We start from the raw sequence: 14,079 nt of genomic DNA on the forward strand, positions 1-14,079 counted from the left end.
GCGGCAGGTGGGCGCGCGCGGCCGGGGGCGCCCCGGGACCCTCCCCGGCGGGCGGGACACGCCCCGGGAGGACAAAGGGCCGCGACTCACCTTCCTCCGCGTCCAGCTTCTCCAGCATGCCGGCTCGCGCGGGTCCCGGGGCCGCCAGCGCCGCCTGAGGAGCAGGAGGACAGCGGTCAGCGTGCGCGCGGGGCGGGCGCGGCGCCGCGGGGGGCGGAGCCTGGCGGGGCCGCGCGGGGGGCGCCGCCGGGAGCCCGCCCGGCTCGGGGCCCGGCCCTGGCCATCGCGGCCCCCGGGGCCGGGCCGGGGAGGCCCGCGACGCCGCGCTCGGCCCGGGCTGCTGGGGCGCGGGCGCGGGCGCGGGCGCCGGGCAGGGGCGCGGGGGGCGGGAGCGCCGAGCGCGCGGCTGGCGGGGCCCGGCTGCAGAGGAACCGGGGTCCGGCACTCGGGGCTGACCTAGCGGGAGGGGGCAGGACCCAAACGCCGGGGGCTTCTGTTTCGCCCCATCGTCTCGGTGCAGCCAACCTCCCGGGCCTTAGGCTCCGCCTTCGGACGCGTGGGGGTGGGGGCAGATGGAGGCACGCGGGCCGAGGAGATGAAAGGGTTTGAGTAGGACATCTGGTGGACAGAAGGGCTGCGGTGTCAGGTCTCGGCGAGAGCCAGGACGCTCCCCTCTGAGCTCGGGAGGAAGCGAGGCCCCGGCTTCTGCTCACTCCGGGCCCAGGTTTCAGCCACAGCAATAAGGCAAGAAAAAGAACGGGGCACGCGCTGGGTGCCAGAGGCCACCCGTCCCTGCTTGCACAAGGCGAGCCAGAGGCTACCCCGTCACTGTTTGCACACCCCGTGCCAAACGCCACCCCGTCCCTGTCTGCACACGGCGTGCTTGGCCAGAGAGAAAGGCCCCAGGAATCTGCCAGAGATAAAACTCAGAACCGGAACCCGTGAGTTCAGTGAGGGCTCAGCGCTCCGGACCAAGACACAAAAATCAATCAGATGTCCACGTGCGGGTCATGAACACGCGGCCGCTACTGAAAACAACAGCAGTTCACAGTCGCTGCAGTGAAAACCCAACACCAGGTAGGCATGGAAGACAGGCTGGGAGAGACACCTGCCGAAGCGGAGAAAATGCAGGTGAAAGGCAAGATGGCCAAAATCAAGGGGGCAAGCCCCGGGGTCCCGACCCACCACCAGCAGAGCGGAGAGGGCCCCACTCCCGCAAACCAGCGTCTCTGTGTCGTGGGGTCCCCACTGGAACCCTGACAAGGTTTTCCACAGCCACGACAAACTCACTTTGGAAGGCAAAGGCACGGAGGGGCCCTGCGGGCTGGAACAACCCCGGTGAAGGGGAATGAGGTGGGGGCGGGGGCCAAGAGCACCGGCAATCAGGCCGAGTGGGTGGGCAGGGGTAGACTCTGGCCCGAGCCAGCAGCCCGGGGCCGGAGGGTTGCATGTACACCAGGTCGAGTGCTCTCCTTGCACGCGGCTGACCCGTGTTCCACTCTCGGCATCCCGTGTGGTTCCCAAGAACCTCCAGGAGTAGTTCCTGAGTGCAGAGCCAGGAAGAGGAACTCCTGAGTATCACCAGGTGTGGCCCCCCCCCCAAAAAAAAACCCAACAACATCCAAAACAGAAACAAACCAAAAAACCCAAACCAGAGCCAGAGCCAGGAGTGGCGCCAGGCCACATCTGGCAAAGGCAGAAATGACCGTGAAGCAGCCATGACTAGGCAAAATCCCAAACCAAGCCAAAACACAAACCCGGGCCCACACTGGATCTCAGAGAACACGGCGGGGCCGAGAGGGAGCTCCATGGGCAGAGCCGGGACCCTGCGAACAGGAGGCCTCGGGGCCGACCTCTGGAATACCCCCAGGGGCGCCCCCCCCCCCCCCCCGCACACGCCACATTGGGAGGCGCCCTGAGCACGGCCAGTTGTGACCCTCAAAGCAATAAAGAAAGAAAATGTGAAATAACGACTCACTCTCGGTGGGCTCTCCGCGTTTCCCGCTGGAGAAGCCCGCAATTCTCCCTTAAAATATGAGTCTCTCTTCTCTCCCCTCACATTAAGCAAATTTCTTGAAATTAAACCATTTTACTCCCCTCCTCCCCCCAAAAAAATAACAGTGAAGCAATGAAATGTTTAGGGGAAGAAAAAAAAAGGAGAAACACTGGGTTTATTGTTAAGCCAAGAGATGGTTTCTAAAGGGAAAATGAGTAAGTTTTAACTTAATGGGCTGAGAAAGTCTGCTGAGGGCAGAGCCTGCCAAGGGGCCGGAGACACTGACGGGCAGAGCCAGCGCCTGGAACCGCACAGACTATTCCAGAGGAAAGACGGGTGAGAGCTCGGGGGCACACAGAAGCAGGGGTTGGCCCGAAACCTTCAGGAGGGGGCAGCGGGCGGGGCTGGGAACTCAGAGGCCTGGAGCGTGGCCAACGCAAGGCCCCGGGCTGGGCCCCCGGCACCAAGGGGTCACTCAGGGCCCACAGGGTAGAGCTCTGGGCGTCCCCAACCCAAACCAAACCCCACCACCACCACGACCCGAAAGGTGACTAGGTAGGCGTTCAACGGTGCCAGTGACGTGGGGAAGGACTTGTTCCAGCCATGGGCCTCACAACACCCCCGCCACCCCCCGCCCCTGCACACCTGTGGCCTCTCCCCCGGGCGGGAGCTTACGCAGAACCCAGACATCGGCCTGCACAGTTTCTCCTGGGAGTCCCAGCCAGAGGCGGGCAGTGCTGTCCAGGGGCCAGCGCGCCAGGCCAGTGGGTCCATCCCCCCACTCCACGGCACCCGGGTTCTCGCAGAGATGCAGAATGCGTGGCCGAGGGTGAGGTGCAAGCAGGGACCGGCCCACTGCACACTCCAGGCCCTGCGTGCATTCATCCTCGTGACGCCCCTGAAGTGGCAGAGGGGAAGCGGTGGAGCTGGGATGGTGGCCATCCCGGGTGGGTCTGCGGCCTGCGGCCTGCCGTGTGGTCAGGCCGTGCTGATGAGCTGTGGCAGAAACGGGAACTTGGGTCCCTAAAAGTCTTTCTTGAGACACGAGTCACAAGCCGGGGAGAGTACAGGGGGCTTCGTATACTGTCGGGATGCGGCCCTCTGCACCTCTGTTCATTTCTTTTTGGGTTTGGGGCCACACCGAGCAGTGCTCGGGGGTTATTCCTGGTTCTGCACTCAAGGGTCACTCCTGGCAGTGCTTGGGGAACCGTGTGGGATGTCAGGGATGGAACCTGGGTTGACTGCACGCAAGGCAAGTGCCTCCCTGCTGCGCGGTCCCTCTGCCCCCCGCACCTCTATCTTCATCACCCCTGACCCAGTCACGGCCACTTCCTTGACGCCCACCCGGGCTCTCGGCCACTTGTGGTCCCCCTCTAGAATGTCCTGCTCTGGATGTCTTACAGAAACGGAACCGGACAACAGGGGGCCTCTGTCTTCTTTCACTCAGCGTCCACCGCCCAGTGCGTCCACCGCTGAGCCGTGGCCGGTGTGGGGTAGCCACGTCCTGGCTCCCGTCACGCTGTTCCCCTTCCTCCCAGGCCGTGAGTCGGGGCTGGAGAATCTGGGGTGAATACGGCCACTCTGGGAAGTTTCTGAAAATTATTTTTCACCTTGGTTGCTTCTTTTTTATATTCCCTCCAGAAAAGTGAGAGGATGCTTATTTCCTCCGGACTAGGAAGTTTCACAAACCGCTACCACGGATCAGGAGGAGGAGGAAGGCGTGCGGGATGACGCCGGGACTCGACATGAACACCAAACGCAAAGAGGACTTAAAGGAAAGTCGGGCTGGGTCAGAGAGACGGGACTGGGACTGAGGCGCTTGCCCTGCATGCAGCTGACGCTGATTCCATTTCTGGCACCACAGAGGGTCCCCAGGGTGCCCCTGCGAGTGGTCCCTGAGCCCAGAACCACGAGGAAGCTCTGAGCACCGCTGGGTGAGGCCCCCAAGCAAAATTAGGTTGGTAGCCCGCAGATGTGCCCATCACCCTAATTTGAAAGTCTACATTTTTCACTTCTTGCCGTACTTTTGGCAGAGTCAAAGAGAAACCCCTCCTGGTGTTGAGCCGGGGGGCAGAAGCGGGCAGGAACACGGAATCTCTGGAGGCGGAGAACATCCCAGAGTGGCCTGGGGCTGGAAAAGCCCCGTCACCGCAAAAGCTGGGAGAGGTGGATGCCAGTTAGCCGAGCGCCACATGTCCCGTCACGGCGCAGAGCGGGAGCAAGACGCGGGCGCCCGTGCTGGAATCGCCCCACGCTGGGCTGATGGGCACCAAGGCAGCTCCTGTTCTCGTCCGCAGAAGGGCGCTCAGTCGGGACAGACAGTTCCCTGCAGCAGAACTCCAGGGACGCCCCCCGGGGCTCCGCAGTGATGCAAAGGTGGCAAGTGATGGCCATGTAGGACACGCTAAGGAAGGCTGGTGGTCATCAGTCATCTCCGCCTTCCAGGGACCTGAGTGTCTTCCTCTGAGCTGTCTGGCGGGGCGGCGGGGGGGGGAGTGCCCCGGAGACGTCCTGCAGCAACGGGGCTGCCCCAGCAAACCCCGAGCGCACACACGGGCCTCCCCAGGGGACGGGCAGCAGCCCCGCGCAGGACCCCGGCGTCTCTACCCTCGCTGGAGCCCCTGGACTCTGGCCTGGCGCAAGGGGGCAGTCGCTGTGTCTGGACGTCAGAGAGAAGAAGCCGGATGGCGGTCTTGGTGGTGGGTGAAAGTGCTCAGGTCCGAGGTGGGCCTAGCTCTTGGCATCTGAGTGACTCGGGAAGTCCCCGGGGCAAGAAGGCAAAGCCCCCTAAGCCCCCAAAGCGTCCCTCCCTGCGCTGAGGTTTTTTTTTTTTTTTTTTTTTTTTTTTTTGCTCTTTGGGTCACACCCAGCAATGCTCAGGGGTTACTCCTGGCTTTGCACTCAGGAATTACTCCTGGCAGTGCTTGGGGGACCATATGGGATGCCGGGGATCGAACCCGGGTCGGCCGCGTGCAAGGCAAACGCCCTACCCGTTGTGCTATCGCTCCGGCCCCTGCGCTGAGGTTTAAACGGGTTTGCTGTGCTCCTTAAAGACACATCCTGGCTTGTTTTACGGCCTACACCTTGCAGTGCTCGGGGCTCACGCCTGGCTCCATGCGCAGTGCTCGAGGACCACAGTGGATGCTGGGGGTTGAACCCGGGTCAGCAGTGTGCAAGGCAAGCGCCCCACCCACTGCACTATCTTTCTGGCTCTTAAAAATACAGCCTTAAATAACGACCACGAAAAATACATCGGCCTCCAATCCTGGATACGCCGCCCCGAGTCAGTGAGCACATCCGGGCCCCAGTGTCCTCGGCCAAGGCGGGCCCTCGTGGGCTGGCACCCTGGAGACCCCGGCCCCCAACCCCACATGCCTCCCGGTCATCTCCCTTGGAATCCTCTAGAGAAAATTCAGTCAGTCTGAAACAGCGCTGACTGGAAATCTCCCCAAACAGGATCAGAGCTCTCACACGGCCCAGCGACCCCACTTCCGTGGCGTCTACCCCCCCAAACACAGAAGCATGAATTCAAAAGGATCCACACAGACCTTTGCCCGCGGCCATGTAGGACCTCGGGCGGGGAAACCGCCCCAGCACGCAACGGCGGGTGAAGGCGTCGAGAAACACACCGAATAGAGGCAGCTCCGAGAAAGCAACGCGGATGGGACTAGACACGGTGCCGAGTGCAGCGGGGACAGGGACAGATGCAGAGCCATCTCCCTCACAGGCGGACCGAAAGATGCAGCATGGGGCCAAGACAGGGCAAAGGCAACGGGGAACTGAACTACACTATGGAGCTAGCTGTTGGTGGTTCAAAAGGAGGAGCACGGGGGGGAGGGGGGAGAGGTGGGCACCCTGGTGATGGGCGTGGTGTGGGGCGTGGGGGGGGAGAGGTGGGCACGTGGGCACCCTGGTGATGGGCGTGGTGTGGGGCGTGGGGGGGGAGAGGTGGGCACCCTGGTGATGGGCGTGGTGTGGGGTTTATGTGCCTGTGAAACCATCGTTAACACTATTGTAAACCTAGGCTGGAGCGATAGCACAGCGGCTAGGGCGTTTGCCTTGAACGAGGCCGACCCAGTTCCGATTCCTCCGTCCCTCTCCGAGACCCGGCAAGCTACCGAGAATATCCCGCCCACACAGCAGAGCCTGGCAAGCTCCCCGTGGCGTGTTCGATATGCCAAAAGCAGTAACAACAAGTCTCACAGTGGAGACATTACTGGTGCCCACTCGAGCACATCGATGAGCACCGGGATGACAGTGGACGGTGCTGTACTGTAAAGCTCAGAACCTCCATCTCGGACCCGTTAGTCAGAAAGAAGAGGGGCCAGAGTGATAGGACAGCAGCAGGTGGGGTGCTTGCCTAGTACGTGCTGACCCGGGCTCGATCCCTGGTACCTCCGAGCACAGAGCCTGGAGTTACCGCGCTCTGGTGGGTGTGTCCCAACAGCCAACAGAGAAATGAAAGAAGAAAGAAGGAGGAAGCGGCTGCCGACTCTCCCCATCTTTCTGCTCGTTCTCTGGGCCCAGCGCCTGCCCACGTCCAGCCCCAGGCCTGAGCCTGGCGCCCACTGTCTCCGCGGCCAGCCCGGCCCGCCCTCCCGTCTGCCTGTCCTCAGGCACTCGCTGGCCTGGAGCCGCGCTGACCTTTGGCGGGACAGAGCCGCTCTTGTTCGGCTCCCAGGAGCTGCAGGAATTTCCTGCGTGTGCCGCCTCTGCCGCAGCCGGGCCGAGAGCCTCTCGTCTCGGGCCGCTCTGGCCCGGCACCGGCCCTGCTCGGTCTCCCTCCCCCCCCCGCAGCGGGGCCCGCTCAAAACTGGGTGTGCAGGAGGTGGGCCGTCTGCCAGGAGCCCGTCTCTCTCTCCTCCTCTGGACAGGGTGTGTGGACGGGTGGGAGCGGGGGGGAACGCAGGGTTTTACCACGCAGCATCGCCCCAGCCTAGCGCTCCTGTGAGCCCCCGTAACCGGGCAGGGGCCTCGCCCGCTCTCCCCTACATCCCGCCGGGTCTTTGAAGGGGAAGGAGGACTTTGATCTCGGTGCCCTCTGCCTTGCACTCGGGCGCCCTCAAACAATACTGCAGTCAGGCGCATTGTTTCTGATTAGCGAGCCCGTGAAAGGCGGGCAGGCACCCCGGTCACACACACACACACACACACACACACACACACACACACACACACATACACACACACACACACACGGGCTGAGAGGTTCTCCCAGGCCATTTGCTTATGCTTCACCCAGCTTTAAACTCCAACTCAGAAATGATCTGACCCGAGTTCCCTTGTGTGCCGGCAGAGGCGCTGGGAGGAAGGGCTGCAAACCTCAGGGCTAAAACAAGCTCTGGAGCGTTCCCGGGAGGCTGCTGCCAGCCCGGCCCCCTGGCCTGCAGGTGGGCAGGGGGTTGGCACACGCCTGCCACAGCCTTACACGGGCAGCAGGATTCTGTTCCATGCAGTTAGTTTTGGAAAGGAGAAGAGAAATTTGGTCAATACTGAAATGGAACGTTTCAAACTGGAAGGCAGAGGGCCCTTCCGGCTTCGCTCCTTATTTTCGTCCTGCCGGCTTCTTCTAATCAATATATTCGGGGTGGAGTGAGGAAGGTCTGGTTCAATGAGATACTTTTCCAAATGACTATAATGGACGCTCTAAAGTCTAGTCCTTCCTAACATTTTTTTTCTTTTTTTTGGGGGGTCACACCCAGCGATGCACAGGGGTTACTCCTGGCTCATGCACTCAGGAATTACTCCTGGCGGTGCTCAGGGGACCATATGGGATGCTGGGATTCGAACCCGGGTCGGCCGTGTGCAAGGCAAACGCCCTACCCGCTGCGCTATCACTCTAACCCCCCTTCCTAACATTTATTTAGAATTTCTTTTGAAGAGCATTTAGCCCATAAACTCAGAGTGGGGCCATCCATTCCTATAGCACGAGTCGGCAGGACACTTCTTCAGGGGAAATGTTACTTAAAAAGCCGCCAAGGGGGCCGGAGCGATAGCACAGCGGGTAAGGTGTTTGCTTTGCACTCGGCCGACCCGGGTTTGATCCCCGGCATCCCATAGGGTCCCCCCAAGCACCGCCAGGAGTAATTCCTGAGTGCAAAGCCAGGAGTAACCCCTGAGCATCGCTGGGTGTGACCCAAAAAGGAAAAAAAAAGCCGTCAAGGAAATGCAGGCAGCCGAAAGCCCCTCTGCTGCTCCGATTCCCTCGCTGCTCCTTCAGCTTCCCAGGTAGGCGACTCGGAGCTTGGGAGAACAGGCATTCAGCAAACAGCTGCCAGCTGCGCCGTGCCAGGGACACGTGTGTCTCCATGAAATCTCTGCAGTGACTAGAAACGTAGAAACGGGCCCCAGAAGCATCAGGGAGGCCCTGGCAGCCCCGGGGCCTGGGGCAAGGCACCCTCAGCTCCCACCCCTCGAGATCAGAAGGTCTCAGGATCAAAGATGCTTTTTCTTACCATCCACAAATCATCCTAATCTGTGTATTTTCTTTCTTTCTTTTTTTTTTTTTTGCTTTTTGGGTCACACCCGGCGATGCACAGGGGCCACTCCTGGCTCTGCACTCAGGAACCACTCCTGGCGGTGATCAGGGGACCATATGGGATGCTGGGATTTGAACCGCGTGGGATGCTGGGATTTGGCTGCGTGCAAGGCAAACGCCCTACCCGCTGTGCTATCACTCCAGCCCCTAATCTGTATATTTTCTGGCTGATCACACACACTCAAACACACACACACACACACACACACACACATTTCGGGCTACTGCCAGTGGCACTCGGGGCTGACCGTCGGAGCGTTCCCAGGGGCAGGCTGGCAGCGGGATCTGGCCGCTGGGGTGCCGGCACGGGAGGTGACCCAGAAGTCTCTGAGTGACGGACGCCCGACAGTCCAGACTGACTCGCGACTCGGCCTCAAAGCGCAAGACCGAGCGAGGGCTGGTAACAGAACAGACTGTTCTTGGTCTGGTTCGCGGCCACAGCTGGCGGTGCTCAGGGATGACTCCTGGCAGTGCCCAGGGGACCAGCCGCGGTGCTGGGGCCCAGCTCTGGGCAAGGCCAGCGCCCTGCCCGCGGCACTCGCTCTCCGGCCCCAGGACGGACCCTGAGAGGACTCGCTCCCAAATGGAGGCCCGGGAGGCTCCCGGAGGGCTGGGCTTCCCTCCCGGGCACTGCCGGGAACGGGCCTGAGCACGGAGCCCCCGTGTGGCCCCCTAACCGACTACCAACAACAGCTCACGGCCGGCATCATAGCCCATGCCAGCCACCCGTCAGGCAGCGCCTGGCCAGCAGGAGTCTCGGGGGTTCTCTGGAGTGACCGGCGCGCCCGTCCCTTCCCCAGTGGCCACGTGCGCGGCTGGCCTGCCTCGCGGCCTCCTGTCCAGGCGACACTTGCCCCGGAGTCCCCTTGGCGGCCGCCCCGTGGCTTCCGGCTGTGCGGGGCCGCGCAGGGAGGGGGCACAGCTCACCAGCTCCTCACCGCAGACGACTCGCCCCCCAGCCCCGGCACAGCCCCATCTGGGTCCAAGGCCTTCAAGTTCCTCAGTCGTGATTTCCACGTGGCTGGAGGCAGAGAGAAGGCACAGGAGCCCCTCTGGCCTCCAGGTGCAGGGGGAGGCAGCGAGGGCCAGACCGGGGAGCCTGCTACTGACGTCGGGGTGGGGGGGCGGGAGGGTGCCCCTGTGGGCCGCATTCCTTTCCTCAGCCCGAGAAACTCACTCCCAGCACCAGAAGGGAAAATGAGGAGCTGGACGGCCGAGCCGGGCGGCTGGTGACACACGTCACCCTCTCAGAGCCCCGTTTCCTCTCCCTCGGCCCAGGGCACCGCCCTTCCCACGGCAAAAGGCGACCAGGAAGCTGGCACGTTGGAACAAAAGATAGGAGGGGTCTTGGGTGTTTTTCCTAACCTAAGTTGTTTTCATAGACAGTTTAATATTAGGAGTGTTCGAGGCCACACTTCGGCGGGCCGGGGGCCGTGTTTCCCACCAGTGAGGGGTCGGCCGCTCAGCACACAGGTCATTGCTATTCTTACTACTATTATTGTTTTAGGTTTGGGGCCGCACCTAGCGATGCTCAGGAGTTACTCTTGGCTCTGCACTCGGGAATCACTCCTGGCAGGGCGGAGGGACCATGTGGGATGCCAGGAATCGACCCCGGAGGGTTGCATAAGAGGAAAGTGCCTTACTGGCCGTACCATCTCGCCTCTCCATCCGCATTCAGATTTATTACTATTATTATTATTATTTATTATTTGGGCATGGGGCCACACCAGGAGATGCTCAGGGCTTATTCCTGACTCTGTGCTTAGGGATCACTCCTGGAGGGGCGCAGGCAATCATATGGGATGCCAGGAGTCGAACCCAGGCCGGCTATGAGCAAGGCGAGCACTTGACCCAGCGCACTGGCTCTCCACTCCTCAGCACGCAGACGTTAGAGGTATTCACGCTATCTCAGTGCTGAGCGCGTGGCTTCACTCACCTTGCCGTCGCTGAGTTCCTGGCAGTGTGAGAAGCCTGATTTACACAGTCCCACCCAGCCTGGAACGCCAGGCCGGGGTCCGGGAGCTTAGCAAGAGCCATGCCAGGGGCTCGCAGTGCACGAGATTTTTACTTTTCGTTTTTGGGGTCACACCAGGTGGTGCTCCGTGACTACTCCTGGCTCTGCACGGGCGGTGCTCGGGGGCCACAGCGTGTGCTGGGGTTCAAGTCAGCTGGTGCCCTCCCCGCTGTACTGCCGCTCCAAGGCGCTTCTGGGTGAGACTGTTTCCTCGGCCTGGGGCCCTTACCCCTGGGCCAAAGCAAGAGTCCCCAGAAGCGGTCAGACACCAGAGCCCAGCGCAAGGCTCAGCCTCCCGACGGGCCTGCTGAGACCACAGGCCCTTTGCGGGTCAGCCCCCCGCTGTCCCTTCTGGGATGGGCCTGGCCCTCAGATGCACTGGCTCAGGCTTGCTCCGTGTGCCGCGAGGCCTGCAGGGAGTGGCCCCGGACTTCGTCTTTGATCGCTCGCCGGTCACCTCTGTCCACCTTCTCGGTGGCTCTGCGCGCACAGAGACGCTTCTTCCCGTTTGATGGCGTCAGTCTTCAAGGTGACGGAGACAGCAGAGGCCGGCGTGTCGGAGCTTAAGCAAAACACCGCGAACTTCACCTCACAAGCTCAGCCGGGCTGCGGGGCAGGAACGGCCCCTGCCCCGTCCCAGACCCAACACAGCTGCGAGCACAGCTGTGACCCCAGGCCCCCAAATGTCCGAGCCACACCTGAGATCTGTCTTCGCGGGAGACGGCCCCTGTCCAGCGGCCATCGGGACCCTCCCCAGGGGCTCCCCATCTGCGGGGCGGGACCCCTCACGGCTCTGGGTCCACGGCACCAGGAGGGCTGGCGGTTCCCAGCACAGGGAACGTCCCCGCCAGCTGCATGGCCCATCTCCCGCCTTGCGGTCAGCCGGCAGGTGTGTCCACTGCCCTGGGCTCCTGCGGTCGCCCACCATCTGCAGGGAGTCCTGCTGTGCCACCCCTCGCAGGCTCAGGGTCGCTCCTGGTCTGTGCTCCCGGCGCCTCTTTCCTCTTTGGGTCTGGGGGTGAGCCCCGCCCTCTCCGCATCTTCCTCCTCCCAGGCGCCATGTCCCTGCTCTGGGGCCCGAGCCCTCCCCAGCCCCCCTCCCTCCCTCCTTCCCCCCTTCCCTCCCTCCTTCCCTCCTTCCCCCCTTCCCTCCCTCCCTCTCTCTCTTCTCTCGCCTTCCCGCTCTTCCTGTCTTCTTTCCTTTTTTTCTTTTGTTTTGGGGAGTGCTCAGGGGTCACCCCTGAGCTGCCGTCCGTTGGCCCCCAAGCCGGGCCCCTTCCCACCTGCTCACTCGCGGCGTCGCCCCGCCCACTCAGGAGGCTCGTCTCGGCGGTGTGTCCCGTGGGGGCTGAGGCCAGCACACGCCCGTTCGTGCAGGACGGAGTGTCGGGGTCTCCCGCCCCCCAGCACAGGGGCCCAGATACAGACTCCGAGGCAGCTTCCGAGAGGAGACTGCTCGCACCCGCTTGCTCGCCCCGTGGACTCTCCACGGGCCCCGAGGCCGGGCTGGTTGCAGGGACGAACCCCACTCTGCCCCGAGATACGCAGCACCCAGGCACTGCTGGTGGCCGTGGAGGGCCCTGGGATCCCCACCAGCCCACGTGCTGACAAAGGAAAACCCTACCAGCCGCCGTGAGTGTTTGTCCCACACACGTCCCACACGCGCTCACGTCTCTGACATGCGGAGGACAGTCACACGAGTGTCCGGCCAGACGGGAGTCGGGCCAAACGGTTCCTGACTTCGCAGTAGACGTGACTGATGGGGTCACTGTCATTCATTCACGCGCCACATGGGGCCGAACTCTCAGGGCCGTCACTGAGCATCGAGCATGTGTGTGTGTGTGTTAGTGTGTATGAGTGTGTGTGAGTGTGAGTGTATGTGTGAGTGTGTGAATGTGTGAATGTGTATGAATGTGTGAGTGAGTGTATTATAGGTGTGTATGAGTGTGTATATGAAAGTGTGAGTGTGTGTGAGTGTATGTGTTGTGTGTATACATGTGAGTGTGTGAATGTGTGAGTGTATATGTGAGTGTGTGTGAGCATGTGTGAGTGTATGTGTGAGCGTGTGTGAGCGTGTGTGAGCATGTGTGAGTGTATGTGTGAGCGTGTGTGAGTGTGTGTGAGCATGTGTGAGTGTATGTGTAAGCGTGTGAGTGTATGTGTGAGTGTGTGAATGTGTGTGAATGTGTATGAATGTGTGAGTGTATTATAGATGTGTATGAGTGTGTATATATGAATGTGTGAGTGTGTGTGTATGTGAGTATACATGTGAGTGTGTGTGAATGTGTGAGTGTATATTTGAGCGTGTGAGTGTGTGTGTGAGTGTGTGAGTGTGTGTGTGAGTGTGTGAGTGTGTGTGAGTGGTATGGGAACTCACTAGCAGTGCTCAGGGTGCCTGGGGCCTCCCAGTGACACGCAGCCCTGGGCGCTGCTGGGCCGGTTCCCACCAGGCCTTGCCATAGGGCGCGGCTCTGGCCAGGAGCATGGGGGCCACCTGAGCACATCCAGAGGTGCTCGGGCCACGCGGTGCCAGGGACTGACCCTGGACTCTGTGGGCATCTCCCGGCGCTCTTCTGGAGAGCGGGGCGTGCGTTAGCGCCACGCCACCTCGTGGGACTGAGCAGAGGGGAGGGACAGGCAGTGTGCGGCCGTGGAGCTCTGCGGCCCCGAGGAAGGTGTCTCTGGGTCTGGCCGCGGCCCCGCCCGCACGCTCTCCAGGCATGTCCAGCGCGTGCCGAGTGCTGGGCCGGGTGGCCTGGGGGTGCACTGGGAAAGAACACGGGCTCCCGGGGCTCCAGGGCTGGCTCCCCCCGGGCAGAGGAGACGCAGGCGGCGGCACGGGAAGAGCCGGCAGGCTCGCCTGCCCTCACCGGCACGACGGGGGCTTGGCACCCAGGCCCAAGTCTCAGATTCTGCGGAGCAGGCGGGAGAGACCCGCGTCCCCTGGAAGGGCCCGGGTCTGCCTCGGGAGAGCGAGGCCGCGCTGGCATCACGCGCGAAGCAGGAGCCGAGAGACCCCCAGGCTTCAGACGCCCCCGGGGGACTGGCCCCACGCACCCTGGGGACTGGCCCCACGCACCCTGGGGGACTGGCTTCCCCGAGCCGTTTCCAACCCAGGGACGTCCCTGCAGTGTCCTGCTAAGGGACCGGCCCACCCGCAGCGGCCGAGCTGAGAACAGGCGGAGGACGTGCCGGGCCAGCGGGCCAGCTGCGCAGTGGCCGAGCCGACGCCCTCCGCAGGACACTGGCACGTCCAGGGGGTTTGCCGGTTAGTACCGGGCTCGCTCGCCAGCTGCAGGGACCCTCTGCGGCAGCCTGAAGGCCAGGGTGTGGCCGCGTGAAAGCAGAGGGGACAGTGTGTGGGGGGAGGGGGTAGGGACGCGCTTTGCACACCCAGAAACGTGCTGTGATCTCCCCTGCACCTGAGTGCGTCTCTGGGGGTCCCCAGGAGGCCGCCCTGGAGGTCTCGACACTGCGGGGCCAAGTAGCACCAGCGCCGCCCTTGGGCCTGGCGGGCCAGGCGTCACCGGG

The 14,079-nt window shown here is 62.5% G+C and overlaps 1 protein-coding gene across 9 annotated transcripts in view; it reads right to left on the reverse strand.

Annotated features, from left to right (window-relative positions):
- PRKAG2 (protein kinase AMP-activated non-catalytic subunit gamma 2) overlaps positions 1-14,079 on the reverse strand; it is a 111,165-nt gene that overhangs the window by 28,572 nt on the left and 68,514 nt on the right. For 4 of the 9 annotated variants that reach the window (XM_055131267.1, XM_055131284.1, XM_055131274.1 and 1 more), the window contains exon 5: positions 91-154. The exons of 3 other annotated variants lie outside the window; for them this stretch is intronic. In XM_055131267.1, coding sequence (XP_054987242.1) covers positions 91-154 — 64 coding nt within the window. Of the gene's footprint in view, positions 1-90; positions 155-456; positions 600-14,079 lie in introns of those variants that run through there. 2 more of the 9 variants (XM_055131316.1, XM_055131309.1) reach the window with 2 other exon arrangements.

Source organism: Sorex araneus, chromosome 1 (assembly GCF_027595985.1).
Source record: "Sorex araneus isolate mSorAra2 chromosome 1, mSorAra2.pri, whole genome shotgun sequence".
In the NCBI taxonomy this organism is placed as follows: Eukaryota; Metazoa; Chordata; class Mammalia; order Eulipotyphla; family Soricidae; genus Sorex; species Sorex araneus.